This window comes from Asparagus officinalis, chromosome 7 (genome assembly GCF_001876935.1).
Source record: "Asparagus officinalis chromosome 7, Aspof.V1, whole genome shotgun sequence".
In the NCBI taxonomy this organism is placed as follows: domain Eukaryota; kingdom Viridiplantae; phylum Streptophyta; class Magnoliopsida; order Asparagales; family Asparagaceae; genus Asparagus; species Asparagus officinalis.
Genome location: NC_033800.1, coordinates 1,137,920 through 1,158,773, shown reverse-complemented (window position 1 = coordinate 1,158,773; position 20,854 = coordinate 1,137,920). Strand labels below are relative to the sequence as shown.

Below are 20,854 nucleotides of genomic sequence, written 5' to 3'. Positions count from 1 at the left end.
ATCTGATAACGGTACAGAGTATACAAACGATGCTTTCAAGGAGTTCTGTGATCAGGAGGGGATTGTCAGACACTGGACAGTTAGATCTACACCACAGCAAAATGGGGTCACGGAAAGACTGAACCGAACACTGCGAGAGAAAGCAGTGAGTATGCGATCATATGCTGATTTGGGCAAAGAATGATGGGAAAAGTCGATTGCTACAGCTTGCTATATAGTGAATCGATCTCCACATTCGACATTGGACGGTGATACACCCTATCTGGTGTGGTCAGGGGAGCATGCAGATTATGAGAGGCTCCGAATCTTCGGGTGTACCACCTACTATCACGTCAACAAGGGAAAGCTTGACGCGAGGGCCAAGAAGGTAATTTTCTTAAGGTATGCAAAGGGTGTAAAAGGCTATCACCTTTGGTGTACAGAAGATTCGAAGTTCATGATCAGTAGGGACGTTATCTTTGATGAGAAGTCCATGATTGCTAAGGTGCCCAAGGATGATGGTGTTGAGACTATTAGGAATTCTAAGTCCCAGGTTATTGAGATAGAACCTAAAGACCAACCAGGTTCTAGTCGTGTTCAAGTGGAAAGTCAGGTAGATGATGAACTTGAGCAGGAGGAGGTTCAGCAGGAGACTCGATGATAGCTTGGCTTCCACTAGGCCAAGGCGAGTATACAAGCAGGTACAGAAGCTGGGGGCTGATCAACCCCTGAAGCACTATAGGCATGTTAATTTGGTTGAGTACGCACTCTCGGTGGAGGATGATGAGCCGGTCTCCTTCGAGGAAGCTATTCGGGATAGAGATAGTGAGAGTTGGTTGGCTGCGATTGAGGAGGAGATGGAATCTCTTCGGAAGAACCAAATATGAGAGGTGGTCCCATTGCCCATAGGAAGAAAAGCTATTGGTTGTAAGTGGGTGTATAAGAGAAATGAAGATCCTTCAGAGCTCGGTGTTACAAGGTACAAGGCCAGGCTAGTGGCCAAGGGGTTTGCATAAAGAAAGGGTGTGGATTATAATAAGATCTTTTCTCCGGTGGTAAAACACACCTTTATTCGGGTGCTATTGAGTATTTTTGCTCATGGTGATCTTGAGCTAGAACAACTCAATGTAAAGACAAACTTCTTGCACGGAGACTTGGATGAAGAGATTTATATGTATCAACCTGAGGGTTACAAGGTTGAGGACAAGGAGAATCATATATGTCGCTTGAGGAAGTTACTTTACGGATTGAAACAATCTCCACGACAGTGGTACAAGCAATTTGACTCATTTATGCTGAAGCATGAGTTTTCTCGAAGCGGCTATGATTGTTGTGTTTACATTCGGAAGCTTCGTGAAGGTGATTATATCTATCTCTTTTTGTATGTGGATGACATGCTTATTGCATCGAAGAACAAGGTAGAGATAAATAAGCTAAAATCTCAACTTAGTAAAGAGTTCGAGATGAAGGACATGAGCAGTGCAAAGAAAATACTGGGTATGGAGATTAGAAGAGAGCGTGCGAATCGGCGATTGTTCTTGAGTCAGAAGGGCTACATAGAGCGGGTGATCGTGAGGTTCGGGATGCAAAGTGCAAAGTTGGTGGTGACCCCATTGGCTCCACACTTTAGGCTTTCAGGTAAACAATCTCCCACTATAGCGGAAGATAAGGCACACATGGAGCGTGTTCCCTATGCTAGTGCAGTTGGCAGTTTGATGTACTCAATGGTATGTACACGTTCAGATATTTCACAGGCAGTTAGTATGGTCAGCAGGTTCATGGCGAATCCGGGAAATGCACACTGGGAAGCGGTGAAATGGGTCCTGAGGTACTTAAAGGGTATCACGGATACGGGTCTATGTTTTGGTGGAGATACATGTCAGATCGACGGGTATGTGGACTCAGATTATGCAGGTGATCTAGATAGACAGCGATCTACTACTGGTTATGTATTCAGGATACATGGAGCTCTAGTTAGTTGGCGATCGATGTTGCAGGCTACAGTGACACTTTTTACAACAGAGGCCGAGTACATGGCCATGGCGGAGGGAGTGAATGAAGCATTGTGGTTGTGGGGTCTTCTAGAAGATTTGGGGATTGAGCAGAAGAACGTGAACTTGTGGTGCGACAGTCAGAGTGTGATTCACTTGGCGAAAAATCAAGTTCACCATGCTCGTACCAAGCATATCGACGTCAGATATCATTTTGTGCGGGATGTCATAGAGGAAGGTGATATTTCTCTCATGAAGGTGCATACGAATGAGAATCCCGCGGACATGTTAACCAAGGTGGTCACATGTAGCAAGTTCCAGCATTGGACTTGCTTCATATCAGCTGTAGGCTGTCTAAAAATCACAATAGATAGCTTATCCCCCATCAAACACCGATGATGGAAGTTACACTGTAATCTGAAGACTTTCGCGTAGATTGCTGAAGGTTACAATCTGACGACCTTCACGACAACTGATGGAAGCTCTACTTCAACAGCCTTCACAATCAACATCGGGAGTTACAATCTGACGACTCTCATATTCTCAAGGAGCCAAGACGAAGATTACAAGACAATGATCTTTGCAACTCTATGACAAAAAGAGATTACTTGGTGATAATCTCTTCAAGGCAAGACGGGGAGGTCCTCCCCGTGTATCAACACCAAAATGCGAAGGACCTCCCCGTGTGTCAACATCAGAACGCCAGGGTCGAACCCGCGTTACAACATTAAAACGCCAGGGTCGAACCCGCGTTACAACATCAAAACGCTGGGGTCGAACCCACGTGTCAACATCAAAACGCCAGGGTCGAACCCACGTGTCAACATCAAAACGCCAGGGTCGAACCCGCGTTACAACATCAAAACGCTGGGGTCGAACAAGCGTTACTACAAGCTAAATGTGAGCGACCCTCGCGTTCGTAAGGGTCCAGCCAACACCGACCCCCGCGTTTCTAAGCTATAACAAACCAAAACGCGAGCGACCCTCGCGTTCATCAATGTTCAGCCAACACCCAACTTCGCGTCTCAATTCTAAGAGGCGAAGTTGGGTTCTGAACGCCAGATTGGGCGTTTTGACTTGTTCAAACACAAGCCGAACGGCCTCAAAACCGTTATCCCACGTTCTGAGGGATTTTCGCCCACTTAGGAGCGGATTTAGAGGGCAGTTACAACCTCTAATCCCCCTATAAAAACTCAACAAACTCAACTGAGTTAGGGGTTCGATTTTTCTTGGCTGGAATCGACCATTGAAGGCTGACACTTTTTTTTTGGAGCTAAGAATTGGCAGCAACAGGGGAGATCATTGGGCGAACTTCAGAGGAGATCGGCATCATCCTTCAAGGAAGATCATCTTCAACGTTCGGCAACAGAGAGCTGTGATCCTTGGCTATTAACCGACTTTCGGTTCAAATCAACTCTTTTTCAAGAGTTCAAACTCGATCAGAGTTATCAACTCATCAAGAGTTCTAAAACTTGCCACGCAAGTTCTCCACAACGTCAAATCGTGAGGAGAAGACATCGTTCCAGTGAATCAAGACGTGCGGATCGTCAACGGAGAGCAAACTCGACGCGAGCATTCGAGGGAGGCACTCCATCGCCACCGTGAAGAACCCAGTTTTAAACAAAGGAGAGAATCAAATTCGTTCTCTTCTCTTTTGTAATCAAGTTGTAATCGGAATTAAAGGAATACAAGTCAATTTTCTTTAATCTTTTCATTGCAATTTTTTCCTACAAACATCAGCCCGTGTTGATTTGCCCAAGAGGACATGGCCCTACGAGATGGTGATGGAGGAAAGATGGAGACTATGTTGGAGAATAATAGTAGAACTACAGTTAGCTTGATCCCAGTGGAGGGTACGTAGGCAGCCGCGGTATAGTGACGCAGCTGGTTTAGCCTGGTTTCTTGGCCTGGATCTCTCTGGTGGAGTTCGTGGGGTTCTTCTAGTATTCGTCCAAAATTTAAGGTTTATCAAATGATGAACGAGGTTAGGGGTGGGCAAAAACCGAAAAACCCGGTTCAACCGAAAAAACCGCCCGAAAAAGCGGGCCGGTTAACCGAACCGGATTAAATAGACGAGAAGAAGACTCTAAACCGCCCGAACCGAATTAAACTGGTCTGGATTCGGTTTGAACCCCTGAACCGCCCGAAAAAACCGAACCGAATTTTCTAATATAAATACTGAAAAATCCCTAATCCTAACTCCATTTCTCCCAGTCCCACACCACAACACCGCCGATCCCAGGATCTCTAACCCGAATTCTCAAAATACATTTCTCCCAGTTCTCTCTGCCCTTTTAATCGAAGTCCAAGGTAATTCTCTTCTCCTCTTCTCTTCTCTCTCCTTAAGATTCTTGTAGAAACTCAAGAAAAGATTTGATTTTTGACGAGGTTTGATTTCACTGATTTCAGTTTTTTTGTTAGCTGTGGCAATGGTGTTACTTCAAACAAGCTCCACATTTCATTGTTTAGGGGGGGAAATTAAGTAGACAAAATGGACAAATAATGATACTTCATCGAAAATTAATAGGCAATGATCTCAGGTGTGGGCAGATTTTTGTGAAATGGAATTAATTCGGCCCAAAACCGAAACCGATCCGAACCGATCCGAATTTCGGTTGGGCCGAATATTCAGATGAAGGGGAAAAAAATCTGGATCTGGATGAGAGTTTTGAGAATTCGAAAAAAATCGGATTGGATGCGGGTTGGACTTAAAACCGACCTGAACCGAATATGCCCAGCCCTAAACGAGGTGGATGATATTGTTGAGGCGGGGGGCGGGGGGGGCACCCCACGTGGGCGTGCTGCCCACAGAAAGACCGCCTGCTTTCGTGCGCGCGCACGAAAGGCCCGTCGCGCGACCGGCTTGTGCGGCGACGACGAGTTTGTGGTCGTGTCCGTGCCGCGCCTACGCGCGTCGTCTGCTGCCCACAATCTCGTGGTCGTGCGCCAGTCCGAGCGGGCGCTCTTTCTTCCCGCGCGTGAGTTTTCCTTTCCCACTGCTTTTGCCTGACTGATTTTTCGGTTCTGCCCCCTTTCCTTGCCTATAAATAGCAGTGGTGTTTGGGGAGAGTTGTGTAGGGGAAAATAAGTGGGAAATTCTTAAGTGTGAGAAACTTGAGAGGAAAAGAAAGAGTGAGTGAGAGAGAGCTTATAAGGGGAAAATAAGTGGGAAATTCTTAAGTGTGAGAAACTTGAGAGGAAAAGAAAGAGTGAGTGAGAGAGAGCTTATAATAGTTTGGTATTCTCCTCATAGTGAAACCCTCTCCTGTGGACGTAGGCAAGTTTGCCGAACCACGTAAATCTGTTGTCTTATTTTTTACTGTGTGTTGCCATAGCTTGTAGGTTCCCTCGACATTTCAGTCTTAGAACTGATGAGAGGAAGAGGAAAAGAAAGAGTGAGTGAGAGAGAACTTGTAATAGTTTGGTATTCTCCTCATAGTGAAACCCCCCTCCGGCCCGTGAACGTAGGCAAGTTTGCCGAACCACGTAAATCTGTTGTCTCGTTTTTTACTGTGTGTTGCCATAGCTTGTAGGTTCCCTCGACATTTCAGTCTTAGAACTGATGAGAGGAATAGTGTATATTTCACTTTGATGAAATATATCACTTTCGATTTTTGTTTCCTTTGAGAAATAAGAATTTCACTATATATTCTAGTTTTCTTTGAGAAACAAGAATATAGAGGTTGACTTGTGCTTTTGTGACAACAAAAACCAGAACTATCTCTCCGGTGATATCGCTTCCGCGGCGTGAGGGCGTGACTCTGCGCCCAACAGTAACTGTCATCAAACGAGATTATGACACAGCTCAATCCAAAAATTGAGCCCTAAGAAATATATCACCAAAAAAAACTCACTCTAATTGCCGATGGTGCTGAGATCTTTATAAATTCTAGCAAAATCCACAGATGACATCCGCACGATAGCCTCGTATTCGAAATCAGGAATTCCAACATTATCGTTGTTAATGTTCATGAGATTCATCGCATGTTCCCTACTCCTATTGGTATATGTTTTTCGCTGCCACAATGTTTTACTAAAAGTTCCCTACTCCTATTGGTATATGCTTTTCACTGCCACAATGTTTTACTAAAAGTTCCCTACTCCTATTGATATATGTTTTTCACCGCCACACTGTTTTACTAAAGATAAAACAATATCAGCATTCAAGAAACCACATTAAATTAAAAAAAAAATTGCCAAGTTTGTTTGGGATGTTTTATATAAGACTATCGTAATTTTTTTCTCTGGTAATTTACATGTAACATATTTTGGACAATTTTATCATTATATACTTTTCACATCTTTTAAATTGCTCTTATGAATTTTGTGGATTAACATATATATAATAAGAAGAGCTTAGAATTTTCTAAAAAAATTAATCTGAGACACTAAAGTCGTCAACAAACAATTGGTTCATGGTTATTTTTAGCACTTTTGAAAGTTCAGGATAGTTTTTTTTTTCAATAAAAAGTTCAGGCAATATTGCGAAATCTTCGAACGTCAACATAATTTTGTCAAGATGAATTGTATCTCACTAAGACTTTCGAACTTGAAGGTGACAACTCCGCAGTCATCATCGGCAACTCTGATGGTGATGGAGTAATCGTCGCCAGCGCACTTCAGAGCCTCGACATGTTGTTGAGGTTCTTGCCCATTGAGAAGTTGCGATCACAAGGGTAGATTTTGAATCCTTTAGATTGAAGGAGGAGGGATATGAGAGCTCCGTTGCTGGGGTCCGCAGACTGAAGAGAGAAGTCTGAGGACGTGCACATGATCGAAGTTGGCATTGCTAACGAGATCTTTAATGGCTTCGACGATTACCTCGGTCGAACTTGATTTCCAGCATCTCCACTTTTTTCCCCTCTATCTAAATAACAACGTCCTAAGTTTTTTTTTTTTTTTTTCCGAAGATTTAATGTGGACTTATTATATATAATAGTACATAGCTTGGAGGAAACGAAGCCTTGCTGCTATAAGGAAACATGTATTCAAATGCCTAGAGAAGTTTCATATTTGGTAAACTCAATTTTATACACTTTAGTAGCATGAAATAAAGAAATTAAAACAGGACTTGAGCGGCGTTTCCAACATAAACCTCGCAAGAATTCTCATGGTTGCAGCACACCCTTCCCAAATATCTTACCCAAAAATAAATATATAAACAAATAAAGGATTCTGGTTCTGAATTTCTAATTTTGGCATGGGTTTTTTTTTCTAAAAGACTAAAATAACAACAAACGGTCTAGTTTCTTGGGCCTCTCGACAGGCTTATCATTCATTCCTCCTGAAGTTATCCCACATTGCCAAAAATAAATGTTATGACTTTTAAAGTTGCGAAACAGGTTGAGATGCAGAGCAACAGATAAGCTATGCAGCACCGAGTCCAGTCAACAAGCAAGTATGAGAGCGTAACATCTGAGACGATGAAAACATGAAGACATGAAACAAAAACATAAGGACGGTGAATTGACTTTGGGTGCCATCTCCAAATGGCAGTACTCAGCACCGAAAAGCATTCAGTCCGCATGTTCAAATCTGACATCAATCTGTTCTCTTTTGAGTAGGGGTGGAAAAAGAAAATGAAAGATGAACAATTTGTACAATCCAGTAACAGAAAGGAAAGAGAGTGAAGCACAGATAGAGAAATAACACATCAAAGGAACAGACAAGCTCATCAAAGGAAAGAAAACAGATAGAAATTACAGCATATCAAATACAAGTAACAGCGAGGTGCCAAACAAAAATCACGATAAACTAGTACCTTAAGTTATAAAACCATTTTCCGAACACTAATTGTCAGCTCTGGTATGCCACAAACATTAATGCTGGTGAAAACTTTCCTATCCAATCCATGCAAAGTAAAACTAAGGTAAAGGACAGGCGTGAGAGAGAGAGAGAGAGAGAGAGAACCGAGTTTAGGGCTTCATTTCCTCATCATCATCTTCAATCTTGGGCGCCAAGTAGAATCGGATGTAACCCATGTCAGCAATCTTGTACTCGACAACCACTGGAAGCTCAGAAGAAAGGCTGATGGTCACAGTTTCAGATAGAGGGCTCGCTTTGGTAAATGAATTCATGTATCTGAGAGCAAAAGTCAAGGACACTGGCTGATTCATCTCTATGATGGTAGCTTGCTCTGGCTGTTTTAAGGTAATTTCAGAAACTGGAATTAGAATAACAAGCCATGTCATATGATAGATTAAAAGATTCATCTCGAAAAGTTTACCTTGTCAACAGTACTGTTCTGCCTGCAAACAATATTTGCATTTCCAATGTCCCCCCTTGTTGAAAACTTCACGCCTTCCTTGGTAACTGAAATAACAACTGCCATCCCATCCAACAATGCAAAAAATTCACATAAGAGCCACATAAAGTCAAATAAAAATAAAGTTATTCAAAGTCAATCATACCAGTGTCACCGATGCTGCTGAGATCCTTACAGATCCTAGCAAATTCAGCAGATGGCATCCGCACAATAGCATGGTACTCAGCATCAGGGATGCCAAGATGCTCGCTGTCAATGTCCATGAGCTTCATTTCAAAGTCCGAAATCCTGTCTTGTTCTGTTCATGAGGAAGGCCACAAAAATCAGGATATGGGTCTGTGGATTTCTAGATAGGATATAGCAAAGTTTGACATGAAGCAGGAACAAGAAGCAATGACCATAGCCTATAGCCCCAGAACTACGTTAACGATGATTTCTGGCATAAACATGTGCAAGTTTAACTCTCTAAGTCATTGAAAAAGGTGTTTTACTGGCTGTAAAAGGTGTTTTATTGGCTGTTTCATACTTGAAGACTATGTTGCATTGGTACAGCTACAGGTATCAGTACAGGTACCGGTAGGAGTACGTGTTGCATTGGTACAGCTACGGGTATCAGTAGGTACGAGTATGGGGCATGACAAATTTGTAAAAGGTATGGTACGGAGACACGGCTAAAATAAATATTTATATACACATATATTATATATTGGAATTAATAATTTATATGAGAACAATGATGAGAATTACATTTCCTACAACATTTTTATGTTTCTTTTATTATTTGCATTATAAATTGGAAAACACTAGTTTTTGGACTAGACATCCAAAAGACCCTTCAAAATCATAATCCAGAACGACATAACCTGACCAACAAGTTTGCAGAACTGGATGTGAAGTGTAGAATATATGTCCAAAAAATAAATGACAGCCATTTTAAATTAAAATATGCATTGTGTTATTGAGTACACGCCCGAATAATGTATGCATATATGCAAGGAGTGTCCAAGGAGTTTGGGGCTAGGTACGAGTACCTGTCAGGTACAGGTAGGGGTACGACTTCAAATTAGACGTACCCCGATAACATAGCTTGAATCATACAGCCAAACAAAAAATTACCCAGAAAAGTAAACAACAAAACGAACTCCCATCATCATAGTTCTAAACCCTGAATCCCAACCCTCCTCTTTCATCACTTAATAATTTTACGTGAATAAAGGCCCACAGTGTGTATATCTCACTACCCAGGTTCCTCGGCCTGAAAAAGGAGGTTCAACGACCCATATACCAAGCCTTGCTTTTATGCTATTTTTGCCTCTAGATGCAGCAAGAATGACATGGATTTCCGTCAAAATGATTTCAATTGCGTCATACTACCTTACAGTGGAAAAGGAGAGAACCTTCATTGCAAAAATCTTTGCTCTAGTAGACCATAATGGTTTCATTAAACTCTCTTTTCAGCTTTAACTGACTTTCTATTAAACCTTACAAAATGTCAGTTGTACAGGCCATCATCACAGCATTTACCTCAGTTCAACCGTTATAGCTATTTCATACCTCCTCTAAAACCACTAGGATTGTAAGTACGAAGTTAAAATATAAAATGGTTTGCTCGTATCAGGTCAAAAAAAGGAGAGATGGAAAGATTATGGCCAATTGCTCTTTGCCTAGCAATTCCCCATTTAGGCATCCCCAACTATAGAACATGATTAGGCTAGGGCCCATCACAAAATGAGATCAGTGCCTGAATTCCTACCCCGGAGAGGTGAAACTGAAATCCATGGTATGGCATCTCTAATTGAATACATCTACATCACCTTACTATCCTCAATGGCTATTGTTCTACTTAACTAACGCAATTAATATACCACTAGGATTGTAAGCACGAAGTTAAGGACAGTGTGATGAATAAAAGAAGTTTCATCTTCATCCATTGTTCCTTCCTGTTACTAGTAATAGCCATCACCAGACCCTTAAAGAATATGCAAACTTGGGCCAGTTGTTATAAGTCCAATGGCATGATAAACTCCTGATCTTGTCATTGGTTTGATAGCAGACAATCTCTTCCAGATTCTCCCCATGACATTAGCCACTCTTGTTATGGGATAGAACTTTACAAGAAATAACCTTAGGGGCTGTTTGGTTCGTTTTTTAACTCGGTGGAAAAGTTTTACACCGCCTCCACATCAGATTTTTCGTGGCCACGTAGGATATAAGCTTTCCGTCGGTTTTTTTTCCCATCTTTGGTTCGCTAGGGTTGAAGAAAGGAAACTCAGTGAAAATCGCCGCCACATCAGATTTTTCTCTCCCCCAATTCCTTCCTCAACCTCGTGAAATCGACAAAAATTGCAGCCACGTCAGCTTTTTGCCATATAAACAAAAGTTTTCCCTTTTTTTTCCATGCGAACCAAACACAAGAAAAATAAATACATTGGTTTCCCACCATTTTTTTTGTGCGAACCAAAGCGAAACAATCTATTTCTTGGAAAAGTTTGGAAAACTCAAAACTTGTGTTTTTTTACATGGAAATGCATTTCTCTATATCTAGGAAACGAACCAAACAGCCCCTTACAAGAAATATTGATGTACTAGGACATTTTCTGCAACTAAGCCTAAAACATTAACTAACACAGAACAATTATGATACACATAAACAGAAGAATGAAAGCATCAAGCAAGTTGACTCGTGTAAGGAATAACATACATACATACCAGAGTGAAGATTACAAATCATAAATACAATCAAAACGATTTCACAAACCATCCACTCAAGGAACATATTATACAACCGATAGACTATAACATTTGTCCAATTCAGAAAACACGTTCAAGAAAACAAATGTAAGTTATCTATTTAATAATTCAAAAGAACAAAACTTAAACTGCAGTAAGCGAGACAAGTAAATAGATTATGTATTAAACCTCCCAACCTACACCCCTGACATAATGAAATATACACATCTTATGAGAGTTCTATTTCATCGATATAACTAAACAAACACCTCATGCACATCAAAATCTAGTAGCCAAGGAAGCAAGTAAAGAACATAAAAAATCATAAACTGCGAGAATGAACTGACATTACGATTACTAATATGGGCGATTTGGTTCAAGTTTATAGATATTCGGGCTCCTTTCTTCTAATAGGTAGTTCTTGGAGGTGATTTTTCCTAAGCCTCTACAAATAACATGGAACCTAACTAAAAGAAAGTAAGATGTCCAGATCCACTCAAGATCCTGTCCCTGCTGTATTCTGATTCATTGAGACCACTGAACAAACACTTTGCATGCAGTTTCCTTGCCCGAGCAGCATCAAGAACACTAAGACAATAATAACTAACAAGAACACTACAATGATAACTAACAAACAACTAATGTATCAATTATAAGATTAACACACATAAGTTAGATCAGAATTACAAAACGAAAAGATTAAGACTAAGATTGATCTTACTCGGGGTTTCAAACATGAAGGTGACGGTATCGCTGCCATCGTCGGCCTTAAGGGTGATGATGTCATCGTTGCCGGCGCACTTTAGCATCTTGGCCATGTTGTTGAGGTTCATGCCCATCGAAATGTTGCGATCGCAGCGGTAGTGCTCGAAACCCTCGGATCGGAGGAGGAGGGCGACGAGTGCCACGTGGCTGGAATCCATGGCCTGAAGCGAGAACCCCGATGAGGAGCAGTCGAAGTTTGCGTCGGTGACCAGATCCTTGATCGACTCCAGAACTTTCTTCAGGAGACTTCCTTGAACAAGCCTGAGCTCAAACATTTTTGCAAGCGTCTACTCGATTTCGATTTCTTAACCTCTTGAGAGAGAAAGAGGGATGAAGATGGAAGAGAGATCTTCGGTGTCTAGGGTTTTGCTGTGGGTTTTGGAGGGAAATTGAATTCCTTGCCCTAGAAGCTAGCCGTCGTTGCTATTTGCAGTAAATTATAGAATTGCCCTCGTTTGTCTTTGATGGTGAAGAGAAACGATGGCTTTGTCATTTTTCCAAAATACCCTCGCTTAGAAAAAAAAAATGAGAGAAGAAGACGTCGTTTAAAATTTTGAAAAATATCAGAGCCAGGTTTCGATCCTGGGACCTGTGGGTTATGGGCCCACCACGCTTCCGCTGCGCCACTCTGATATTGACATTGATCATGCACCTGGTCCATAATATAATTATGTTCTAGTATCACACGCAGTCCACCGACGGAAATTGGCTGGAGAGGCTGAGGATTTAGCGTGCTACATCAATGGTTAAAAATTAAGGCCCACTAAGGGATATGAAGTCCAGAGCAATAGACCCGTCGGAATAAGGGAACCTCTAAAAGGAGCTGGTCGCTCTGCACATGGATGAATAAATGAAAGCAAGTATATTAATGGAATAAATCAATTCGAATAGTTATGTTCCCTTCTACTTATCCATACTTGGCAAATCAGGGCCCCTGTTTTTTTAAGGACTGCATTTTGAATTTGTTTTCCTCTAAGTTTTAATGCATTTAATTTGATTACTGCATGCTTAAAATTAGAAATTATAACTAATCCACTATACCTAAAGAAGGATGCAAGTTTTTAATACATTTGATGTATAATTCATATTTACTCATTTTTACTTAAAAAAAGAATTCAAGTTTTAATACATTAGATTTAGACATTATAACTATATTTAGAGAACAATCCAAATGTTAATACCGTAGCAAAAAACAATTTATGATATGCTACAGTTTTTTACAGTAGCATGAACAACACTTCAAGCGTAGAAAGTAGATTTGGTTCACTATTTATGCTATAGTAATATACTATACTATTTACTGTAGCATGAACTGTAATTATTTAGTTCCTCCTACTAGTATAGAAGAGTAGATACAAACCGAATACTGGTACTTATAGTACATACATGTATTGTTTTCAATACCAAGACAACAATTTCCTGTTTGCTTTTACTGGTGTTTTTTTTTTCGCATTTATCAGATTTAACCACGAAAGATTGCGTCGGTAAAGCCTTCGACCCGCTAAAATTGTTATGGCCCGTTGACGCTGGGCCGGATCCCTCAATACCGAGGTTTAAAAAAAATGCGGAATAAGAACGCAGCGCGTGCCTATCGGTAGCCCGAGAGGAAAGCACAAGTAGGGGTGGTAAATGATCGAATCGAATCGAATACTAAAGTGTTCGTATTTGTATTTGTTTAAAATTATCGAATTCGAATGCAGAGTCTAATATTCATGTATGGAGTTTTTCGAATTCGAACTCGAATACTTGGTATTTGATAAATATTCATGAATATTCACGAATACTTTTTGAATATTCAAGTATATTTATTCCGCTAAAGAATTTGATTTTCAAATGAAATTTAAATTCATAAATAAAAAATATTCCTTTATAATAAGTAATGTATGTATATTTAAATCAAAATTTTCATTAGAAAATAAATTTAAGATTAGTTTAAGTCTTAAAATCAGTACATAAAACTTTAGTATAAACGGTAAATAGGTTAAAAATATGACATCATATGTGAAATAATACAAATAATAAGTGATCAAATTTTAAACGAATATTTGATAGACAAACGAATCGAATGTACATCTGGTTAAATTCTATTTGTTAGTAAACTCGAATACTAAAAAATATTTGTTTAGTGGTAAATGAACTACCGAATCGAATATGACCGAATAGTTACTCGAATAATTATCGAACTATTTGTTAATTATTTGGTTCACTTCCACCCCTAAGCACAAGCGAGGGAGAGAGAGGGGGGTGAAATTGTAAATAACAAATTTCCCGGAAGAATCATAAATGCAGCTGACGAGGATTTTGAGGAATCGGACCCAAATGCTTCAACAACATTCAACAGAAAAACAACAAAGAGTACCAGCTTTCCATATTGCTATGCTTCGCATCTCCTCACGTCACTCTCCTCCTTTTTCTTCTGTAGTTTGCGACTCGCTGGCCGAACCCTAAAACCCTCCAAAACCTGATCTCGTTTCTTTCGCCGACATCTCCCTTCTTGTTGAAACTGTGGTGGGGAGGTAATGGGAGATCACGGATCCAAGGTGGAGATCTCGTTCGCTGGGAGGTTTGCAAGCAGCGCCATCGCTGCTTGTTTCGCTGAGGTAATTTTGAGCCGCCTTTTTTTTTTTTTTTTTTTTGGTGGGGTGGGGGGGGGGGGGTCATTTGTGGAGTTCGAGTGAGGTGGATCGTGCCATGTCGGAACAAAAGTTAGGATTTTTAAATCTACATTGTTAAGGTTCTTGTGTGTTGGCTCTCTACTGAGTTGTTTATTTATCTACTTTATGATGACCGTATTTATTGACCTTTTACTGACTCGTGGAGAGGAAATTTTATTCATCGGCTTTAAATGTTTGTTCTTTCGAGTACTAGATCTTTGGTGGCGGTTGTTCGTGTCATTTTATGAACTTGTGTAAAAAATTTGTGCCTTGTTATATGAATTTTATGATCAACATTTAGAAATAGTGGGACTGCCCATCACCAGTCGAGCATGAAGTATCCAGTTAACCCTTTCACTAGTTTTTAGCTCTCATTTGTGCCTGCTGGAACCTGCTTCGGTTTTCAATTTTATTGGTGGAGGAGTGGAAATTACTATTACAGACTCAAAACGGGGCTTCGGAGTTTGGACCCAAAAGAATTAAAAGTCTATGCTTGTTTTCCCACTTCTTACAAACATCTAGATTGTTGGACCTGGTGATGCTTTGTTTATAGAATTGCCCTCAAGTAGATCCTTTGTTCATAGAATTTGTGACACATGTAATCCACATTACTCTTCTTTGTTATATTCACCCTAACCCTAACCTAACTCACACTTTTAGAGACGGAAAGAGATGGTGGTCAGGTATCTAGAGCAAAGTTTTTAAATTGGCAGACTTTCGGGTGATATGTTCAAATTTTCATTGGCACACACCAAAGATATTGAAACAGCGTATCAAAAAGGAAAATTTCACTGCATTTCCCGAAAAAGGAGGAACTTTTAATTATAAGACTGCCATTATTCATGAAAATGGAAAGATGTATTGCTCTCTGACTCATGATATTATCGTGTAAAAGCTTTGAGAAGAGTTGGCAAGGTCTGAGAACTTATTCTGTTAGATGATTCCATGATCAGAGTCAATCTACCAAGTTCTAGATTGAATAATGATCCATTGATTTGTTGCAGATCTGCACTATTCCCTTGGACACTGCCAAAGTCAGGCTTCAGCTGCAGAAGAAAGCAGTTGCGGAAGATGCAGCAGCTTTACCTAAATATAGGGGAATGTTGGGAACTGTCGCCACTGTTGCTAGAGAAGAAGGGTTGGCTGCACTGTGGAAGGGCATCATACCTGGATTGCATCGTCAGTGCATTTACGGAGGGTTGAGAATTGGATTGTATGACCCGGTATTCTCCAGCTGTCTCATTAGAAGTAGATGGGATACATAATTTATGCATTATAACAACGTTCAACATATTTTGATTTGTTGGCAGGTTAAAGCCTTCTACGTTGGAGATAATTTTGTTGGAGATATCCCTTTGACCAAGAAAATACTTGCTGGGCTTACGACTGGTAAGTACGTAGGGTACTCGGCTTGTTTCTCGGTCTTGTCTTTGAGCAGAGACATTAGAGTAACTAGTTGATCTGTGCCACATCTACTACTGCTGATACGCATTCTCATCTTTGTCACTTCCATAATTTTTCTTGACATATGAAGTATATATGCTGTGAATGTACTAGGTGCACTAGCAATTGTTATAGCGAATCCAACCGATCTTGTGAAAGTACGACTTCAGGCTGAAGGGAAGCTTCCACCTGGTATTCCAAGACGTTATTCAGGAGCTTTAAGTGCTTATTCTACAATATTCAAACAGGTTTAATTTTGACAAGTAACTGATCAATCTTCATTTCTTCATCCAATTTAATGTTCCACTGGACTTATCCTTGTATCTGATAAATCATCGGTGTGTTGTTCAATTTCATTTTCTGCTGAGATGACCTAGTACCTTGTAGGAAGGATTGAGCGCTCTGTGGACTGGGCTGGGTCCTAACATTGCACGAAATGCTATCATAAATGCTGCAGAGTTGGCCAGCTATGATCAAGTGAAAGAGGTATATAACTCTACATTGAAGAAGCTTTACGAATATTTGTTGATGCTAGTGATATACATTTTTCTTTTTTCTCTTCTTTCTCCTCATCATATTTTTTCACTCCAATTATCAATTTTTCTCTTGGTGCAGACCATACTGAAAATTCCAGGATTTTCAGACAACGTTTTCACTCATCTTCTAGCTGGTCTTGGGGCTGGCTTCTTTGCCGTTTGCATTGGCTCCCCTGTTGATGTGGTATGTTTTATTTGCCAGTCAATTCCAATGTTACCAATATGTCAAGCTTGGTATCAGTTGTTACTCTTGTAATACTTTATACTTACGCTCTGTGGACTGAGATTAATATTAACAATTATTTGCAATCCTAGATTGCCTTCACAAAAGATATTTCAGCCTACATGTTGCTTGTCCTATTTCCTGCCTGAGCAAAATAGAAATATTGTTTTACAGGTCAAGTCAAGAATGATGGGAGACTCCACCTACAAAAGCACACTAGACTGTTTCATCAAGACACTGAAAAATGATGTATGTTCCTTTCTATTCATTTTATTCTATTACTGTTTTTCTCAGGGAACTGGATATCATATTTTTTGTATGTTTTGTGGTGTGGTGTTATGTCTGTTTTCTAAATGACTTTTTAATGTTTGTCATTCAACCTCGTGCCATTTTAATTTTCTGGTTATTTGCTAGAAACAAATTCTCTTTGCCATGATTGTGTTCTATTTTGAGGATACAATGCACTCTGAAAATATGTGTTAACTCCGATAATGATGCTGCCCCAGATTATCTAATTTCAGAAGGTTTACCATGTGTCATTGTACTTATTAAATTGTTCTACAAATCATCTAAAAGTTGAAAGGATTGTAATAGTGCCTATTTCATACTGATACATGTGTTGAATAGTGATGTATACACATTTGAATACCATAGGCCTAGATTAAGTATTGAACTCATTGGTTATCATTCCTCCTTGTTAATGTGATCTTTGCTTATAAACTTCTATATCTTTCCATTCTAAAATGCTAGCCTGTCTTTTTTGTAAAATACAATGAATTCAGGAAAAAGAGAAATTTAAAAGTCAGCTCATGATTAATTGACTAGCAAGGGTGCTAAGAGAGAACTTATTTGACATGTGGAGAGTGAATTAGGCACCCTAAAATTCCTAGATGCATTGATATTATATGCCACAATCATATTGTTGCTTAGCAACATAGTCCTGTTGTTAGACTAAGACTATCAAGTAGTCGCTTTCTGCCCAAATTCCGCAGACTATTTAATCTTCAAATTTGATCCCATAAGGTAGTTGTTGAAGTCTTATGCTACCTCGCTAATGTCATTGTGATTCTGAAATACATGTCAGGATCTGTATGGCAGCTTTTAAGAATGAGAACTGCATCAAAATTCAACTTGTCCATTTTGGAGCTTTCTAAATGCATGTTAGCATGCATGTGGTATGCATGTCTTCTATGTGTTCCATGTGGATGCATGACTTTTACAGGTGCAATGCGTATAAAAACAATTTGAACGTCAGAGTCAGTCAGGACATGCATTTTGGTCATCTGTTATTGGAAATATGACAATTGCTTTGTGCAGGGACCCCTGGCTTTCTATAAGGGATTCATTCCAAATTTTGCTCGACTAGGCTCATGGAATGTGATTATGTTTTTAACTCTGGAGCAGGTGAGATGATAACCAGCTTTTTACGCGTATGAAGTTTAGACTTGTGATATTTATCTGCAGCCGTGTTTTTATTTTACTCACTGCCTAGCTTTCAGATGGCAGTTTGATGTAAAGCTTCTGCATAAATTTTCCTTGCAATGACAGCTTTAGAGAACATTCTTTTGTGTTCTATAGAAGATGTTGCTGCTCCTGTTCAGTCCCACGCTTAAGTTTTTTCTCTGTTTCCTCCATGGAGTGGAAGCTCATACTATAATTCGTATTAGCAGATACCTACTGATTCATGTTTTCGTCCAACACAGCATGTAACATTATTATTGGCTTTGGCTGACAGGTTAAGAAGTTCTTTGCAAGAGCAGTGCCTGTCTGACACACACGTGCCCTGAAGAATTTAGGAGTGCTCCTGAATAAAGTTTCCTCGAGGCGACTTTAATTGCCAACAGGATTTTGGCATTGCCCACAGACGTGTCATTTTAATTAGCAGTGCATTTTATTCTTAAGAGTAAAAATTTGTTGTAAAACACTAGAAATCTGCTGTAGTATCTGTTGTACTTGAGCGACTTCCTTATTATAGTTATCCCAACAATTTCTGGGAATATAAATTTCAATCAGATTTAAATGTTGTTCAGTCTGCTAAACATCAGGAATATTGCTTTGAAATAATAATAATAATAATGGATGAAAAGGGGATGATAAAGTTTTCTTACTCTAATTTCAAGTCCTCAAGTGAGAATGGTTCAGCGTTGTGACTCTAGTTCCCTAATTTCTGAAGGCGTGGTGCACGCATGGTCTAGTTTACATATTTGCAGTATTACCGATTTATTTTCCCATTGTCGATGGATCATAGCGCTGATTAGAGAACAATCTCCTCGGTTGTCTTCATCTTTTTGCTGGCTGCGGGGGTTTTAGTCAGTTTCACATTTTTACTTGTAGAGTCTTAGTCATTTTTTTAACGTGAAGTTTCACGTCGATGTCTTTAAGGGAAGGATGTGTTCCAGTCTTCCAGATAACAGATGAGAGCAAGGGCTTAAGCTTGGTACTGAAACCGATGCGGGTTGTATCACGGTGTTGTTACTCACAATAGGAACGCAAGAAGCAGGGGATCAAGAAGAGCATACAAGATAAATGAGCACAGCGAGAAATGTCTCAAAAAAACAATCCAACCTTCATTTCCTAAGATAGTTGTACATACACAGACTTGAACATCGCTCTTCAACTGAACTAAAAAAGAATGTCAATTTATAACTCACTCACAATTTTACAACGAATGCGAGCCTACACTCACACGAGTAGCTACGCAGAGGAGATGACGAAAGAAACTCCCCAGACTTCCTGTCCTACACAAACGAAGTGGTTAATTCAACAGGTACTACCACGGACCGCACGCAAAACCAAACAAAGGAATTACTTCCTGAAAAAATCTCAAAGCCTAACGACCGGCGAACACATTAATTCAACACCATCAGCTTTCCTTCAGTTCTTCGACGATCCATTCCTTAGCCCTGCGAAAGCACTCTTCATACACTAGCTCATACATGTGCAGCTTTATTAGCGCCAATATAACGAGTCTGTCGATTGTACCTCCATGCTTCTCATATAACACGGGTATTGTGAGCAGAACAACCAGGCCTGCATCAGTTCGATGGAAGTTTTAGTGTCTTCAATCTTCATACACGAAATTTCTCTTGCGAAAAACACGATACAACCCGCCACGGGGGCGACTTACCGGAGCAGGCGAACGTGAGAAAATCAGTGTGGTTTCCTACAACAGAGATCAATGTGAGGCACACGGCTACTCTGTGGAAAAGCTTCGAGTTCTTTCCGAGTGCAATGTCGTAAGATCCCGACAATATAGCATTAACCTTAGAATGCAAGAAAACCACCGCTTCGTACGCAATTTCTCTGGGGAGGTACAACTCTGGTATGGGCGGAGGTGGCCTGCATTCAAATTGGCTTTGCGGTTAAGAGCTTCAAATTTTAAACAAACCCCTTGATTTTAGAAGAAACCCAAAAAAGCCCACCTGTTGAGGATCTCCGCGCACTTGGCCCAGACGAAGAGAATAGAGAACAAGAGCAGCAGAACGTTAGACAGCAGCGAGAGCAGAGTATATCCAGAGAATCGGAACAAAACCCAAGCCGCAAGCGTCCCTGTCAATAACCCGATTGCGACGTCTCTTCTCCTCCACAGGATCACATCTGCAACTGCTCAGAGCCCAACAACAATCCTCAGTTTACAAAAAAAAAAAAAAAGCTGACAGCAAAATTCCGGTACTTACTGAAACCTCCTCCCAATACTTGGTGTACGGTTCTCCGTCTCCCGAACAATCGCGCAGAGTAACAGCCCATGGAAGGATCAGGATCGAAATAGGAACTGGGATCAGAGTGAATTCAAAGAAAGGAAAGTCTGCTGCTGTGTTTTGTTTCAGTTTCTTTATTGGGCGGTGCTTCGCTGGAGTTTGGTAAAGGAGAAGGGAGTGGGCCTGTAGGAATCCAATTACAGCCTTGACTCAAAATGAAACTATTTAATAATAATAATAATAGTGACAAATTTTTGAAAGGACCTATTTTTTCAATTTTATATAGCAAAAATGACCTCGCGAGAAAATAATCTGTAAAACCGATCATTTTCTTCGGAAAATGATCGGTTTTGCAGTTGCGATGTTTTTCGAGCTACACGGGATTGCTAGTCCCGTTTAGTTCGGCCATCAATTGAAATGCACGGGACTAGCAGCCCCGTGCATTTCATTTTTCTTTCGAATAGTCTCTGCTTAAAACTCGGGATTGATAGTCCAGATTTTTAAGCAGAGATTTTTTGGGACGCAAAACCAATTGCACGGGACTGGCAGCCCCGTGTTTTTCGAGGGCAC

The 20,854-nt window shown here is 40.2% G+C and overlaps 3 protein-coding genes and 1 non-coding gene across 4 annotated transcripts; 1 reads left to right on the top strand and 3 right to left on the bottom strand.

The window, feature by feature from the left end:
- On the bottom strand, positions 7,624-12,224 carry LOC109850145 (proliferating cell nuclear antigen). The gene is made up of 4 exons (XM_020420079.1): positions 11,687-12,224; positions 8,381-8,533; positions 8,197-8,294; positions 7,624-8,110 (listed from the first exon to the last, which is right to left on the bottom strand). The coding sequence occupies exons 1-4, from the start codon at positions 12,003-12,005 to the stop codon at positions 7,886-7,888; spliced, it is 795 nt and encodes a 264-aa protein (XP_020275668.1). The 5' UTR covers positions 12,006-12,224; the 3' UTR covers positions 7,624-7,885.
- TRNAM-CAU lies at positions 12,292-12,363 on the bottom strand. Its single transcript has one exon. It is a non-coding gene; the product is annotated as a tRNA-Met (tRNA).
- LOC109849036 (mitochondrial uncoupling protein 1-like) lies at positions 14,042-18,615 on the top strand. The gene is made up of 9 exons (XM_020418801.1): positions 14,042-14,330; positions 15,389-15,607; positions 15,695-15,773; positions 15,942-16,075; positions 16,215-16,313; positions 16,443-16,547; positions 16,761-16,835; positions 17,904-17,990; positions 18,322-18,615. The coding sequence occupies exons 1-9, from the start codon at positions 14,250-14,252 to the stop codon at positions 18,355-18,357; spliced, it is 915 nt and encodes a 304-aa protein (XP_020274390.1). The 5' UTR covers positions 14,042-14,249; the 3' UTR covers positions 18,358-18,615.
- LOC109850817 (reticulon-like protein B12) lies at positions 19,130-20,464 on the bottom strand. The gene is made up of 4 exons (XM_020420880.1): positions 20,264-20,464; positions 20,009-20,189; positions 19,714-19,925; positions 19,130-19,616 (listed from the first exon to the last, which is right to left on the bottom strand). The coding sequence occupies exons 1-4, from the start codon at positions 20,331-20,333 to the stop codon at positions 19,450-19,452; spliced, it is 630 nt and encodes a 209-aa protein (XP_020276469.1). The 5' UTR covers positions 20,334-20,464; the 3' UTR covers positions 19,130-19,449.

Coding starts and splice junctions, on each gene's coding strand:
- LOC109850145 (XM_020420079.1), bottom strand. CDS start 12,005: ATGTTTGAGCTCAGGCTTGTTCAAGGAAGTCTCCTGAAGAAAGTTCTG. Junction 8,534..11,686: donor CTTCATGTTTGAAACCCCGA/GTAAGATCAATC, acceptor CCTCATGAACAG/AACAAGACAGGATTTCGGAC. Junction 8,111..8,196: donor AGAACAGTACTGTTGACAAG/GTAAACTTTTCG, acceptor ACCTTAAAACAG/CCAGAGCAAGCTACCATCAT.
- LOC109849036 (XM_020418801.1), top strand. CDS start 14,250: ATGGGAGATCACGGATCCAAGGTGGAGATCTCGTTCGCTGGGAGGTTT. Junction 16,548..16,760: donor TTGGCTCCCCTGTTGATGTG/GTATGTTTTATT, acceptor ATTGTTTTACAG/GTCAAGTCAAGAATGATGGG. Junction 16,836..17,903: donor TCAAGACACTGAAAAATGAT/GTATGTTCCTTT, acceptor TGCTTTGTGCAG/GGACCCCTGGCTTTCTATAA.
- LOC109850817 (XM_020420880.1), bottom strand. CDS start 20,333: ATGGGCTGTTACTCTGCGCGATTGTTCGGGAGACGGAGAACCGTACAC. Junction 20,190..20,263: donor AGTATTGGGAGGAGGTTTCA/GTAAGTACCGGA, acceptor GGCTCTGAGCAG/TTGCAGATGTGATCCTGTGG. Junction 19,926..20,008: donor TGCGCGGAGATCCTCAACAG/GTGGGCTTTTTT, acceptor ATTTGAATGCAG/GCCACCTCCGCCCATACCAG.